At 46.5% G+C, this 16920-nt stretch overlaps 1 protein-coding gene across 1 annotated transcript; it reads right to left on the reverse strand.

Moving 5' to 3' along the window:
• Positions 1-653: 653 nt before the first annotated feature.
• On the reverse strand, positions 654-9728 carry LOC146041635 (indolethylamine N-methyltransferase-like). Its single transcript, XM_083161570.1, has 3 exons — positions 9581-9728; positions 5601-5808; positions 654-1080 (listed from the first exon to the last, which is right to left on the reverse strand). Exons 1-3 carry the CDS (start codon positions 9726-9728, stop codon positions 654-656), a joined length of 783 nt encoding a protein of 260 aa, XP_083017696.1.
• Between the last annotated feature and the right edge of the window lie 7192 nt (positions 9729-16920).

Raw genomic sequence — 16920 nt, forward strand, 5'->3', positions numbered from 1 at the left:
ATATCGCTTCTGTGGCTGCCTCCTCCTCCTAGCAGGACCATAGGCATCACATTTAAACATAATATAAATATCATACATACATACATACATACATATAGTTATCTACCACTATCTGTATATACATATAGTTATATAAGGTGCTGTGTGTGTGTGTGTGTGTGTGGGGGGGGGGGGGGGACACCATTATTTATCTTGCCTACAGGCAACTGGGACGAACTTACACCACTGTGTAGTGCGTATGGTTTTGTCCATTATCAAACCAAATGTGCTTTGCGAGCCAATCTGAATCACCTCCAGTGTCACCAGACTACACAATTCCATGTACTATTTAGCTAGTGAGAAAATAAATAACCTGATTCCAGGATATTCTGCAGATAACGCCATTGTCTTTATTTCATAGTAGCAGAAAAAACTACAGGAACAAAAAGCATGCACGCCCCTCCCCAAACTACTTTGATTTAGATTTAAAAAAAATAATGAAAGTATACTGAAAATAGATTTTTTTAAAATAATCTTTATGTCACAAAAGAGATGTACAGTTTGTAAGATTTAGTACATGGCGAAGAGCTATAAGATAAAAATAGCTAGAGTAGATCAGTTATTATTAGGAAGTGTTTGAAGGAATCAACCAGACAATGGCCACCAATCACATCCTATATATTCCCCTTGACAGCTGTCAGGACCATCAGTTGTTTATAATCTGTGAGATCACTCTCTACCTTGCTATCAAGTAACTCACAGGAGATAATTACAAATCCTTCATCGGTGAGGGTCTTTCTTACAAAACTCTCATCGTAATTAAATACATGTATCCTATGGTCACCAGCAGTGTAATATGTGGCATTTATGGCTCCAATGATCATAAGGTATCTGCCAGGTTTAAGCAGCTTTGACATCTTCCTCAGGTTTCTGATGTAATCTTGTTGGTCCTGACTAACCACTTCCAGCATCATAACAGTCACTAGACAGTCAGCTTGTGGTAACACCACAGGATCCGTGACATTGTCTTTACTTAAGTTACATTTTACAATGCATTTGATAGCTTCCTTTAACTTTTCTTCCTTTACTTGTTCTTCCACGCTAGAAAAGAAACCATTAAATAACACAATAGGTACAAGTGTCGTTGCAGATTTGTGTGTTTCACATAAGGTTTTTTTTATGCCTCTAGGTCCAGCCTGGTTTGGGAAATTATTTTATCATTATTTTGAATCCCCTGGATGCTGCTGTAGGAGTAGAGCAACCATCTCAATGATAGGTGAGTATGGATTCCCCCTCCCATGTAATTGAGTCTACTTGAAAAATTAGACCTAGTAGCACCAGGAACAAGGTAAGGATATGTGTGTGTGAGTGTTGGTATTCAAGTTGTGCCATATTTACTAGCAATTAAAGTTGTTCTGTCATAGGATAATGTAACTATGGGGGTTATTCTAGTTCACTCTTTCTGACAAAATCCTTCTTAGATGGACAAAACCATATGCACTGCAGGTGGGGCAGATGTTACTTGTGCAGAGAGAATTAGATTTGGGTGGGGTTTTACTTTCAAAGTGAGATCTATATTGCAGTGTAAAAATAAAGCAGTCAGTATTTACCCTGCACAGAAACAAAATAACTCACCAAATCTAATTCTCTCTTCACATTTAAATCTGCCCCCCCCCCCCCCCTGCAGTGCACATGGTTTTGTCCATCTAAGAAGGATTTTGTCAGAAAGAGTGAATCAGAATAAGGCCCTATATAACACAGACATTGGACTAAAAAAAAATAGTTTTGGCTCAGGCTACGACCTTGCTGTGAACTGTATTAATGGCTTCCCAGACACCTTCATTTACCCAATGAAGCAGTGCAGATGATAATTCTGTGAGTTCCATCAAATGTGTAACAATTATCTGTCATATTATGTGATTGTTAGAATTATATTTTTCAGATGCCTCATCTTTTATGTTTTTATATGTTAAAAATCTTATTTTACCTGATACCTCACAGCTCGGCAGCAATCTTAGATGCATGAGTCCAATCAAACGCCCCAGTGCGGGTGTCCACCCATTTGTTGAGTTCCATAATACAGGAGTCTGTTGATTTTAGTATTGTGATCTCTTCAAAACATTTAGGAAGAAAAGAAGGAACGACTCTCTCTTTTGTTGGGGCACTCTTAAGTTTTGTGATTACATATCGTAATCCGTTGGAAACTTCAATCTGAGTTTAGGATGGTCAGAAGTTGAATATGGGTGGGATATTTTGTACTAGCTCAAAAAGGGGAGGGGGGGTTTCCCAATGGTTCCAGTGGCTCTATCGTGAAGGCCTGCTTGTGAGGGTAAATTTTTGTGGGGGGCTGGGTCAGTCAAGTGGGAAAACGCTAGTTGCACATTGGAATCAGAGGTGGAGTGCTCCACCTCTGGGTGAGTAGTTTAAGTCTAAAATTTAACTTTTATTAGGTTCAGGATAAAATAGGTACTAGACAGACATTTACAGACGTTGACACACAAACACATAAACATAAAAGCATGTATTGGGTCACACTAAAGTATCTGTGCCCCACGGGCACTGTGTCCTCTTGAGCTACCTCCGCTGAGGTAGGTTGTATACCAAATCTCTTGCTGAGATTGGTGGTATACTGATTCCCCTAGTGGGGTCCCTTGGCCTTGTCCCCTGACATATATGACTATCCTACTATTTCCTGTGTCCCTATTAAGGGAGGCAGTTTAATAGTTTTGGGGTCAAGGGTTACGCTGTTAGGGCCTGGATGTCCCTGTGACGGACAGGCTAGATCCCGGGGTTTAGGTTGTGCAATCCACCTGTTACTTTAAAGGCTTAGTTGGTAGCAGGTGATAAACAAAGTTCACACTTTCTGATGGTTTAAGCACTGTATATCGTTGGAGTTATTGTATGTTGCACACACAAAAAATAAATAAAGATAGTATGCACTATGGTTCAATTGTTACTTTCTCTGGCCAGAGATATACCACATGGTAGGCCTCAGGTCAAGTGTCGCGGTATATACAGGTAATTATGAGAAAACGATAAAGAGAGTGCTAGTGTTTTTTTAGAAAGGGGTCAAAAATACAAACATAATCATATATTCTGTATCACAGCGTTTTCTTCCTCAGGCAAAGGAATTCTCAGCACAGTTGGCCTTTCTAGATAAGTTAGTTATATTGTATACACTTTACAAACATGTGTTTATTGAACAACCCTATACCATAATGTTTCCTTTCTCAAACAGAGAGATTCTCAGCAAGGTTGACCTTTCCAGAAAGGTTAATTACATTGTATGCGATTTTGAGAGGTGTGTGTTCCTGAAACCAAATAAACTAATTCACACTTGAAACATGGTCATGTCATCTGTACATAGTTTAGGTTCCTTAATCGCAAAACATGTCAATTGGTAATGACTGTTATTACTGTGCAAGAGGACACACCATACGGGCTTGTTTTTTAGCCTTAGTAGAAAAAATCCCTTGGAAGGGTGAATATTTAATTGATAGAATAAGTGTCTTCTCACAGTGTCGTGTAATAAAGTATTGGCTATAGTTGCCTTCCTGATATAGGGAAATCAAGGCAGAACACCACAGACAGAATGCAGGAGAAAAGTATGGATGTAACAATCAATGCAAGCTTTCCTGCTATTCTATAGTAACACCTCTATCGTATGCATGTTCAGATTGCAGCTATAACCGCTACTAGATGAGCGGACATGCAGTCTGACCCACAAAATCATGAGAGATTATAGAGAGAATTGTTAGAATTCACCAGGTATTCACATTTCTTTTGTAGGATTATCTGTACAGGAAATCTGCATTTAAGAGGTAAAGGTAGCAGTATAAATTGACTCTTTCTCCCGCAAGGAGACAGGGGTAGAACGGAATGAGGGGAAGTGAAGCGAAGCGAGATGGGGTAGAAGAGAGGTCAGGGTTAGAATCCTGGTGTGCCCACTAGGCATGGGTAACCCCACCGACTTTATATACCCGTAACAGAGGGGAGAGTCTGGTTTGAGGCTGGAAAGTCTCCTTTCCTCTCTAGCAGGTTGTCTGCTCCAACTGTCAGCTGCCACTTGGTAAGAGTGGGCTCTTATGGGTATTGTGGGGGATATACCCAACCTTGTAGGGCAACAAGTCCAAGGATGGAAAACGAAAATGCTCTATAAGATCCTCTGTGGCAAGCGGCTGCTGCCCTACCTATTAGCTCGGGGCGGAATAAATGTATAATTATGGGAGAGGTCACCCTTCTCTCATAGTACTTTCAACGCCTCGTGCTGGTTGCCGTCAATTTATCGACGGACCTTAAAGGTATGGCGGGTGAGCGGGCTTGATTTCGTGCAAAAGAGGAAAACTTTTCAAGAGCAATAAAGTAAGGATACTGCTGTCTGGGTGAGCATCCAGCTTCCCCTGTTTAGACTTGGTCCAGTGCAGGGTGGGTCATGGGTGTTACGCCCAGGTGAGTGCTCCCTGAGAGATAGGTTATGGCCAAGGCCGGGTGTACAGTCAGTGCTGGGATAGGTGTGCTGCTGTCCTCCACATCTATGTTAAAATACAGTGGTGGAGGATGAGCGGCACCTATCAGAGATCCAGCTAATGAAGTAGATAGAGAGTAGGTTATGAAGTGGGCATAGGGGGTGGAGGGAAGGGGGGAAAAAGAAGGAAAGAAGGGGGAAGAAAGGGGGAGAAAAGGAAACTGGGTAACACGGGGCAGGGGAGGTAACGTAGGGATGCGGGAGAGAGAGGTACCTGTGTGTGTACAGCGTACACTTGTTTGACACCTGGACAGTCTCGTGCTGGTTATTGGGGCTGCTTCTGGAGATGCCCTATATCAGTGCTGTTTTCTCAGTTTCCAAACGGCACCTGTGTGGTCACTTGCGTGTTGGGGCTGAAGGTGTGCACCAAAACACTATGCTGTCCTGTAGGTCGTCCGATGGGGTTCGGGTTACAGTGCTGTCAGTCAGCGCTGTTCTCTATATAGCCGGACTGTGCCTGGAGAGTCCCGGGAACGCGGCTTCTGCCTATGTCTGCCCGATGCTGCACGGCACTTCGACAGACTAGTGGGGCTGTTGTGGGAGGCGCTCAATATCGGAGCTGCTCCCTGGTCACCGAGCGGCATCCGAGGAATCTCGTGGATGGGCCTGCTGCGGGAGGCGCTTGGTAGCAGCGTCACTACTTCTATCATCTGGGGTCACCTAGCGGCATCAGAGAAATCTCGTGGATGCGGCTACTGCGGGAGGCGCTTAGTGGCAGCGTCACTCCCGCTATCAACCAACGATCGTTTCACCTTTTGGGCTTCGTCAGGGTGTGTCTGCCCCCCCCCCCCTGCAGTGCACATGGTTTTGTCCATCTAAGAAGGATTTTGTCAGAAAGAGTGAATCAGAATAAGGGCCTATATAACACAGACATTGGACTAAAAAAAAATAGTTTTGGCTCAGGCTACGACCTTGCTGTGAACTGTATTAATGGCTTCCCAGACACCTTCATTTACCCAATGAAGCAGTGCAGATGATAATTCTGTGAGTTCCATCAAATGTGTAACAATTATCTGTCATATTATGGGATTGTTAGAATTATATTTTTCAGATGCCTCATCTTTTATGTTTTTATATGTTAAAAATCTTATTTTACCTGATACCTGACAGCTCGGCAGCAATCTTAGATGCATGAGTCCAATCAAACGCCCCAGTGCGGGTGTCCACCCATTTGTTGAGTTCCATAATACAGGAGTCTGTTGATTTTAGTATTGTGATCTCTTCAAAACATTCACAGACACCAAAAAGATGATGAACGAAGGATCCCATACTGATGTCAATCAAAGTTTCTCCTTTAATGTGGCCTGTAGGGAAAGACTCAGATAAAGAGGAATGTAACCGTCTATATAGTTATAGTGAGTCAACGGCAAATAAAGATAATGTGTGTCCCAGCATTGGCCAGATGCTGAATACAGGGATTTCATGATGAATACTTATGTATTATATAGCTTCCCTTCTGGACTTGTAACTGCTATGCTATTACTGGTGCCTGTCCTTATGTTTCCCCCCTATATCCCTATAGATTGTAAGCTTGCAGCAGGGCCCTCCTACCTCCAAGTCTGTCTGTTGTTACCCAGTTTGTCTTATCACTGTCTACTATTGTAAAGCGCAACGGAATCTGCTGCGCTATATAAGAAACTGTAAATAAATAAATAATAAATAAATAAATAAATGGTATAATACTGAGGGGCAGATTTATTAAACCTAGAAGTTGTAATTCGATGCATGGGCATGATTGTAGTCTGCATGGTCCCCATCTGCATGGTCCCCATCTGATATTGAAGCAGATGCCACAAGTCTAAGTCAGCAGAGACTGACAGGTTTGAGAACACTGTAGAAATCATTCAATGGTCGTGACCTTCTAATGATTTTGGGACCGCATTCTGCCCTCTGAAGGGAAGTTTATGCAAAACATCCATTCATAGTTCTGCAGGGATATTAGTTGGGAGGCAGGGGGCGGGCATTCCTACACCGTGCAGGTGCTGTAAGAAGGTTCGCTAAGCAGTGAACATCCACTGCTTAGGGAGACATCTGCATATGTACAGAGTAATGGCGCCATCCACAGGGCATGCTGTGACAGCACTGCGGAGAGAAGCCCATAAGCTTCTCCAGGGAATCGCCAGCAAAAGCTGGCGATTTCCTCTGCGGCGCTGACCCGGGCTTTAGAGAATGTAAAAATGTAGTACAAACCCTGATAGAATTTTCACTTTAGAGCATCTCCCCTGTATCTTGGAATTTTTTGATTTTATACATGTATACATGTTTATTTTTATGTAATTCATATGTGGTTACATTGGTTTCATAGCGCAATATAAATAAATCATTTGATTTTACTTTACTTGTTTTCAATTACTTCACTATACTTATCATTCAACCACCAGCACAGTTTTTCATATATTGGGACAGATGAATTAAGCCTGGTGAAGAGATAAAGTGGAGATAAAGTGGAACGTGATAAAGCACCAGCCAATCAGATGTGTTTCAATAATGACTTTTGGGAGTTGAGTGGCTGGTGATTTATCTCCTTTTACTTTATCTCCACTTTATTTCCACTTTTTCTCTTTACCAGGCTTAATACTGTACATCTGCCACAGAAATTATCCAACTAAGGAGGTATGGTCAAGGTTACGATGAGAGAGGGAGGGTCAGGCTCTAGGAAGAGGCTTAAAGGGGAAGTGTTCAAATTCTTATAATGGGATTCCAACTGAACAAAGTAAGCTGGGGCTGGTTAGGGTTAGGTTTCGGGGGTGGGGGGAAGGTTACCGGAGTGTTAGGTTTAGTCAGTATAGGGGAGGTTAGAGATAGGGTTCTCGCAGGGGGGTCTTAGGGTGCATGTAGGGGCTGGTTACTTTTAGGCACTAAGAAGGGTCCCAAACTTTCTTGACCAGGGCAACCTAGAATATCAGCATTTGTTTAAGGCACCCCTAGTCATAAAGTTTCTTATGGATAAATAAAAAAAAAAAAATAAGTAAATTTGAAACCCCAAGGTTCAGTTACATATGTGGTGGGGAAAATAGCTGTGGTTCTAATTGTCCGTAGATTTTATGATTGGCAGCCAACATCACTGGTTTTGCCTATTACTGTGAGCATAAATATGTTATTTTGGTTGTGGATTTCCAACCCAAGGCACCCTTGCAAACATCCAGAGGCACCCCAGGGTGCCTAGGCACACAACATAATTTAACCAAAGAATAATTCAGGCACTTAAAGTGTTATTAATCTAAAAGCAGCTGCTTGGGAAGGGAATATAGTTAAAACCCCTAGAAAGATAAGTTAACCAATGGAAATGTAAAGCTGGGTACACATATGTACAATCGTCGGGCCGTTCTTCCGTTCTGCGGACGAACGGCCGTTCGATTGTATATATATGTACGCAGTCCCGATTCCTTCGTTGCGATCGATAAACGGTCAAAAACGCTCTTGGACGTCCACGGTCGGTCGGTCGAAGGTTCTTTGCTGCTTAATATTTTTCCGACAGGACGGCTCCATATCGAAAGAAAAGTGACATGTGTACGCACGTTCGATCGATATGCAGCCCGTTCCTGCGATCATTCCTCCCAAAAGCAGCACGCCCATCTTTTTCTTGCGATTGTTTGGACGGGAGTACATCGGACGTCGCAAGTAAAATTGTACATATGTGTACGCGCAGATCGGTCGTATGTTTTGGACGGCCGAACGTGTATTCGGTCGATCGAACGGTCGCAAGAAAAATGAAATTGTATATATGTGTACCCAGCTTTAGCGCTGATTTTTGATCTGTGTATAAATAAATTAACAGTGTAATTGCCTGAAGAATTTCATATACATACATACAGATGGAGCCATCCTCATCTAGCCCTTCAATAGGATTGAGTGAGTAATATGATTGCTCTGCTAATCCCCTACTGTATTGTTCTATGTATTGTATTGCAGCTAAGAACAATAGGCGTTGGAGAGCCATGGCTCACCATGGCTATCCAGAGATGGCTAGATGAGGATGGCTCCCTCTGTAAATGGCAATACCACTGTTACTGTATATTTAATTTATAAGCAGATCAAACATCAGTGCTGCTTTCATTTCCATTGCCTAGCACACAGTTTGTGAACCACTGGGTTAGGCACTATGCAGTTATGGTTAGGTTCAGGCCGAGGGGTCAGTTAGGGTTATGCACTAAGGAGTATTTCACTAAGATTGGAATTCTTTTAAAGATGGGATGTTGTCAATAGCAGCCAATCAGACTATATCTCTTATCTTCTAGAAGGGGTTAAGTAAATAAGAATTACTGTAGTATTTGATTGGTTGCTATCTTCAATAGAACTCCCATCTTAGTAAATTTACCCCTAAGAGGGGAAGGTTATGGATAGGCACTATGAAGGGGTTAGAGATAGACTGGGTTATGTTATAGGAAGGGAGGATTAGGGGCAAGGTGTGTTACAATGCTTACCACCTGGGTGCCTGGAATCTGTGCATTGGGATTTCAAATACCAGGATGTCAATACCATCCAATATGTATATAAAACAAATGTGATAGTAACATTTTGAAATATTTTGATATATGTAAAAACCTGTATAGGAGGTCACATCAATAATATACACATACTATCTAACAAATATGATCATATGTATAAAAATGGAACCATAGGAGTAAAATAGTGCAAAAAGTTCCTTGATAAATGGCACACTGGTCTACATTGTCCGGCTCCTCTCTGAGAGGAAAAATGGCTCAGGGGAGATACCTCTGCAATACCATGGTAAGTATTGGCCTGTTCACCTGTCCAGATCTGTCTGGGAGGAGAAGCTAGAATATGTAGTTACCAGAGTGTTGCCGATGGTGAGTGCCAACCACATGGAGGAGGATTCATTACCACATGTAATAATGGTCTGCAGGAAATACAGGTGCATCCAAAGCACTTGCTGAGGGAATATCCTTTGTGGTGTTTCCCTGGCAAATCAGCTTCTCCAGAGAAACATTTCTCCTGCTACCATTATGCAGAGTTGATTAGCAATGTATTTACCCTGTACACCATAACAGCATCCATATATAAAAACCATGCTACTGTAGATATCTAAGGAAACAATGTAAGCTGAATACTCACCTGTTGCTAATGCACTGTGCAGCTTCTCCATAACAAAAACCACGGACTCATCTCTGAATGCACTTTCTGCCTCAAAATAAGAGTTCAGGTGATCCCTGGAATCCATCCCATGCACATGATAAAGCTTCAGGTCAGGTCTGGCTTCCATCCTCTTGTCTTCTGTCACTTGGTACAGGATGGTACTCTGATATGTATCTGTATCTTCTCTTTATATGTAGTGTGACACATATGGCTCTTCCCATTATGTGTAGTGTAATATGTGTGGCTCTTCCCTTTATACAGTATGTACTATATGAGTTATTTTTTTTCTCAGCACAATGTTTTCATACTCAGCTGACTATGACTGTGTCACTTTTGGCAGAATTTTTATTGATGATTAAATATTTATCCTCACCATCTTTTGTTTATGTAGAGTATAACCCCCTACACCTCATCTTCATACGCTTGTAAAGACATTTTAGATATTTGTCCTTATGTTAAAATATATCAACCTATCCTGTCCAGCAGCAGAGCCCATGATCTCTGTGTACCTGCAGCAGGATGAGCGTATGCGCACCTCACTACAGGCCGGAGAATTGGCCACCTGCGCTACATCCCTATTTGCAATAAAAAAAATACTGTATGTTCTACTCTTCCAATGAATTGTTAATTTGCAATTGCACATTGTATTGTTTGATTACAAATTGACGTTAATTTCTGTGTTGGGGTGCCACATAAACACCCCTGGAGTTAAGCGTGTGCCCCATGCAATGCATGACATGAGGAAATAATTGAACCATAACAACATTTTAAAACATTTTAGATTTCACAATCTTTAGCATAACTTACTCATAGCATTAAAAGAAATAATACAATAACTTTCAAGGTTTCACTTTAAGCTATAAATGTTCACCGTAAGTCATGTCAGTTTACCATATTACAACAGTAACATTACACATTTGAACAACGTAATGGCTATATAGACATGGAGTGTATTAAACATGGATAGCTGGGTGGGTACCTTTAGAGCATGTGACACGGAGAGCCAATGACTTGGTTAGGTTTGGCAGCTTAGCTGAAATAATATCCCTGTCAGGAGGAGGAGTCTTCCTCTTTTTCCTGAAGGTTCTGGTGAGTAGGTGTATTACCCCTTCGCTCCCATCTCTGTGGTAAAAGATAAGCAATTGTACTTTAGTATGCCCCGTTCCACTCCCCAGCGGCCCAGGCGCTCCATCCGGTTGCCGGCCCGGTTCGCTACCTCAGAGGCAGCGGGTGACGAGGCTGCAGGTTCCCCTGAGGTCGGTGCTGATCCTCAGGCCTCATATCAGGGCTCCGGGACGAGGCACGCGGTGGCTAGGGCTCCGTCGGGACCGGCTACGGGCGCTGCTTCGGCTCCCATGGTCGCTCAGGTCGGGCCTGCTCAGATGGCGTCGCGCAGCGGGGTCGCGTCAGTGGGACGCGCCCGCCGCGTCGTCACTGGCCGGGGACCGCGGGCGTCGCCCGCCGCTCGTAGCATTACAGGGCACGGGGCTCCCGCGGCACGAGGTTCGCCTTGCGCGAGGGGAGGGCGCCCGTCGACGAACGCTGCTCGGGTAGCCGCGGCTGCGGCCTACCCGTCGGCGGCGAGTAGTCGCGGGCGGGGGCGGGGGAGATTAAGGGGTGCGCGCCGCGAGGCGCAGGACGCCCAGGATGTGAATGAGCCCCCAGCTCCTTCAGGCGGCGGTAGTCGCCCTGAACGGAGTAGGGCCAGTAGGGCGTCAAGGCCCAGGCAGCAGCGCGCCGGGCGCAGGCCGCAGCCGGATCCGCGGGCTCATAGTAGTGAGCAAGGCGAGGACTTTGAAGTCCTATCGCCTGCTCCAGACCCAGACACCCCATTCTACGGGTATAAGCCCTCCTGGGAGCGCCAGTATAGGCTGGCGCAGGCGAGGGGACGAGGATCTAATGATTCTATGAGGCACAGGGGCGGGACATCCTCCCGTGGTGGCCGCCATGGGGCGTCAACGGGCCCCAGGGCCTGCAGCAGGGCAGGCTCCACTGCCCCAGCTTTTGATTCAGCCTTACTCTCAGCCGCTCTGGCTTCTGTCGCCGGTGCCCTGGCTCCGCTAGTGGATGCTGGTGCCGGGGAGGCCAGTGGCCCCAGTTCCAGCCAACAGGATTTCAGTGGTCCCGGGGGCCAGCCCATCCCTGGTTGTGCTGAATTTGTAAGGGCATTTAGGGATTTAGGACACACTACTCCAAGGGCTAGACGGGGTAGGGAACAAAGGTGGGGGGATCATAACCCTGGGCCCAGCAGGCGCGGGCTCGCGCGTGATGGGCCCGTGTGGCCCTCCAGGCCTTCGTCTGTTATCTCCTCAGATGTCGAAGAGGAGGTTCTTGTCGGTGAAGCGAAGAACTATGCCGGGGGTGCTGTGGATTCTGATGACGATGATGATACTTGGGAGGATCCAGCTGAAGCGACAGGTGAGGACTCCTCTGGCAAGGGGACTGATTCAGTGGCATATTCCTCAACAGTGGGTTCAGGCTCTAGCCACGATTCTTCCACGTCATCCTCCTCGTCGGCTGGCGGCTCTGACGTGGGTAGTAAGAAGAAGGCCCGCAAAAGGGCAGCTAAATACGCTAAAAAAGAGGCAGGGCGTCAAAGTCGCAGCAGTAAGCGCAGACGCACCTCTGCGGTGTCGCGAAGGGAGAGGAAGCGGAGAAACCTTCCCAGCGTGGTGCATTGCGATTATACGGCCGTACTCAGGGGCCTTAGGGAAAGTTGTAGGAGTAAGATTCAAAAGGGAGATTTTGTAGATTTGTTCAGTCTCACCGACGAGTCTAAAAAGGCTTACAAGGCAGCCAAGTCAAAAGGGGGCATCGGGTTGGAGGCCTTCCGGTCATATGATAATTGGCTGTCTGGCTTTTGCGTTTTTGCAGCATGCTACCTAGAGGATAGAACCGAGGAGCATATGAATATCATCCGGTATATTCATATGGTCCACGACATGTATAAGTCATATGGGGGTGTTGCTTGGAGAACATATGACGAGCAATTTAGGCGTAAGCAGGATTGCTTGCATGTGATGGATTTCAGCTGTAAAGATGTTGAGGTATGGATGGGTCTTACCAGGGCAAGTAATGAGGTGATGGAGGGATCTCGGCCCGGTAATACGACCTCTGCCCCCTCCCATTCCCCGCAGCGTCCTTCAGGTGAGGTCGCCGTCCCAAAGCGTTTCCTGGTGGGGGGTAGGCCATTCATGCCAGGCTCAGCCAAGGGGAAATGCTACGCATTCAATAACTCATCCTGCTCCCTGGGGCAACGCTGTCGCTACAAGCATGTCTGTATCAATTGTTCAGGAAGCCACCCGGCATCAAGCTGCTTTCGTGGCGGCCGCCCCTCCAGAGGGGGGTCGGTTGCCCCGGCCGCAGCTAAGCCCCACCCCTCCGGGGGTGCTCGCTAGAGCGCCCACCCCAGTGCTGGTGGGCGCCATGGCCGCATGGCTCCGCCAGTACCCGGACAGGGAGGCGGCAGCCTTTTTGTTCAAAGGTTTTAACAGCGGTTTCCGCATTCCCATACGGGGGGAGGTGCTGGGGGGATCTTTCAGAAACTTAAAATCTGCCAACGAGTTCCCAGACATCTTGCGAGAGAAGGTTGCCAAAGAGTTACAGTTAGGTCGCATGTCTGGCCCGTTTCCGGCCCCTCCCCTGGCGAACATGGTTATATCACCGGTTTGGGGTAGTTCCAAAGAAGGTCTCAGGTAAATTCAGGTTAATCCAACACCTATCTTATCCTGTGGGGTTTTCAGTGAATGTTGCCATAACCGATGAGTGCTCGTCGGTTGCTTACGAGTCATTTGATGACGCACTCTCATTGGTCAGATCTTATGGCCACGGCGCCCTGATGGCCAAGATTGACATAGAGTCGGCCTTCAGGCTCTTGCCACTGCACCCCGATGCATTCAGGCTGATGGGCTTCCGCATAGGGGATGAGTACTTCGTTGACAGATGCTTGCCGATGGGGTGCTCAGTCTCCTGTGCATTTTTTGAGAGGTTCAGCACCTTTTTGCATTGGTGCGTAGAGAGATCAGCCAAGGTGCGTGGGATCGCGCACTATTTGGATGATTTCCTATGTGTCGGCCCTTCGGGCTCCAGTCAGTGCTCGGCGCTTCTGGCGGCCGTCCGTTCTCTATTTCAGCAATTCGGGGTGCCAATTGCGGAGGAGAAAACGGAGGGGCCGGCAACATGTTTGTCGTTCCTGGGGATCCAGATAGACACAGTCATGGGCCATTGCTGTTTACCACAGGATAAGATAGCAAAACTTAGGAACTCAATTTCATGCTGTTATACATCCCGCAAAATCACTCTGAGACAGGCGCAGTCGCTGTTGGGTCAGCTTAATTTTGCGTGCCGCGTCATTCCCATGGGTAGGCTATTCTGTCGCAAGCTGGAGAGGGCTACGGCCGGGGTCAAAAAAGCGCACCATTTCGTGCGCCTATCCGCGGAAATAAAGCGGGATTTAGGGGTATGGTCCGAGTTTTTGGAAGACTTTAACGGTACCCGAATATGGCTGGCCCCGGTGGTGGACAACTCCAGATTGCAGCTATACACTGACCCGGCAGGCTCAACGGGCTTTGGATGCTTTCTGAATGGCAGCTGGTGCGCTCAGCCTTGGCCTACCTCCTGGTTCGACAAAGGCCTTACCAAAGACATGCTACTCTTGGAACTATTTCCCATCATGGTCGCCATGGAAGTCTGGGGGGCACGGTTAGCGAATTGCAGCTTACTTTTCTGGTGCGATAACTACAGCACAGTGCATGCCATCAACAACCAGAAGGCTAAGTCCCTCCTTGTTCTGCGCGTTTTAGCCCAGCTGTCTTTGCAATGCCTGCGTTTCAACATCATGTTCAAAGCTAGGCACGTGCCAGGCACTGAGAATGAGGTTGCGGATGCGCTATCTCGTTTTCAGTGGGACCGATTAAGGGAGCTGGTACCAGATGCTGATCTTGTCGGGGTCGCGTGCCCACTTTATGTTTGGCAGGTCATCGGGCAGGATTGGAGGGCCTAGCCGAGTTGTCTGTAGCGCCGGCTACCCTTAGGACATACAGGCAGGCATGGTCGGAGTGGGAATCCTTTTCTGGAGGGTCTGCGTAGCAAGGTAGGCGTGGCCAGAAACTACTGCTTTCTTTTCTTTGGCAACTTTATAGCGCGGGCAAGTCTAGGGCGATAGCAGGGCGTTACTTGGCGGGGATATCTTTCTTTGCGCAGCTTAAGGGCCTTCCTTCACGAAGGGATTTTTAGTTCGCAAAGCAATGAAAGGATGGTTAAGGGCGGCTCCTGCTGCTCCGGATTGTAGACGCCCTATTGTAATCTCCATGCTTCCTTCCTTGCTGGACAGTGTTTATAGTAATGCTGAGTCCGCGTTTGAGGCTCTATTATTTAGGCTAGCATTTTCCATGGCGTTTCATGGAGCTCTTAGAATTTTAGAACTTGTTGCTCCTTCTAAATTCAAGGATGCAACTCTGCTGGCAGCTGACATTCGCATAGAGGAAGGGGCGCTTTGGTGCAGACTTAGGCGCTCTAAAACGGATCAATTAGCTAGGGGAACATGGGTGTCAATGCCCTCCGCTTTGCCTGCCACAATCTGTCCGGTGGCTCTGGCTACTCAGTATGCCCAAGTTAGACCGGCTTCTGACGGTTCATGGCTGCTGCATTATGACAAGCTTCCCCTGACCAGGTACCAGTTCAACTGGATGTTGCGAAATTGTTTGGTCGCCATGGGCCTGTCACCGGGGGATTTTGGCACCCATTCCTTTAGAATAGGCACAGCAACGTCCGCCGCTAGGGCGGGATGGCAGGTTCAGGACATCAAGGCGTTAGGTAGATGGCGCTCTTCAAGCTACAGGAAATACATCCGTCCACATCTTATGCCTTGACTCTGTGAATGTTTGGTTTCCAGCTGATTGGTTGTACTCCTGTGTTCCCCCCCCACCTCCCGTTTCCTACTCGGGGATTAGCTATGCTCTGTTGTTGGGCCAGCGTCCGGAGTTTTCACGCTTTTTGCCTGACCTGACGGACTGAATTCGGCTTAATCTAATTCGGCTAATTCGGCTCCAATTAAGAGTCCCTCAGCAGGTCCAGACGTTTTTTCCTCCGGCCGAGTAATCCCCTGTTTACCTATATCCCCCTCCACTACCCTTCCCTCCCTCGGTTTGTCTCATACCTTTTGTGTCTAGGAGTGGCTTCAATTGTGATTGAAGCATTGCTTTGCACCAAATTTGTGCACCAATTAAAAAAAAAATTCTTTTGGCAGACCCTCCTAAATATGTGCTACAGTCCTTGTATAACAAAAATTTAATTTTAATACCTTCTATGATTCTTTCTTCATAGGTGTGGGCAACGACAGGCTGAAGGTGTGGATAGTGGGCCACTCTTTTATATTCTGGGTGGCCAGGCTAGTGGCTTCTGGTGGCGGACCGATCTTTCAGTGCGGCCGCTTGGTGCATTGGCTGGGTGTAAGGGGTATGTCCTGGCGCGAGCTAAGGTCTACCCTCATGAAGTATGTGAGGTCATTTGGCGTACCCGAAATATTGGTTCTCCATCTTGGAGGCAATGACCTTGGGAAAATGTCCAAATTTGAGCTACGAGCCTTGATCCTCGGTGACTTGGCCGCCATTAAGTTAGCTTGGCCTTCATGCACCTTAATATGGTCATTTATGGTCCCTCGTTTGTGCTGGAGAGGTGCGAGGGATTGCAGAGCAATCGACGAAGCCCGTAAGAAGTTAAATTCAGCGGTAGCCCGTTGGGTTCTTCAGGCTGGTGGCGCGGTGGTCCCGCATGAACGTATCAGGTTCGGCCATCAACACCTGTACCGACCAGATGGAATCCATCTGGGCAAGGAGGGTCTGTTCATCTTTATTGAGGGTTTGTTAGTGGTGATAGAGTCAGTCGTTTAGTTGGTGGCTGGGCGTGGGTCTCGGGTCGGGAGCCCCCGCTCCGGCGGGAAAGAAAGGCAAGTTCATAAATTTCAAGCGTTATTAAGTTAGGTTTGCTGCGTAGTTTGGATTGTTTCGGTGCGCTTGCCTCTCATTGGCTTAGGCCTTCGCTGTATCACCCGCCCGGGGACAGCGAGCCCACCCGGCTGGGTGGACAGTCAATGCTGTAGTTTAAGTGGATACCGCTTGTTGTATTAGGCCGAACTACGTATGCTAGTTGGGGTGGAGTTAGATAATAGCCGTTCTTTCTTGGCCACCATTTAATTTAATTAATAACCTAAACCAAAATTAGCCTAAACCAAAATTAGCTTAAAATTATTTTCAAATAAATTCAGCTAACAAGTTTCTGCCAAACCTAAGTCTCCGTGTCTTTATTTCTTAGATATATAA

Source organism: Crinia signifera, chromosome 19 (assembly GCF_055691185.1).
Source record: "Crinia signifera chromosome 19, ASM5569118v1, whole genome shotgun sequence".
In the NCBI taxonomy this organism is placed as follows: domain Eukaryota; kingdom Metazoa; phylum Chordata; class Amphibia; order Anura; family Myobatrachidae; genus Crinia; species Crinia signifera.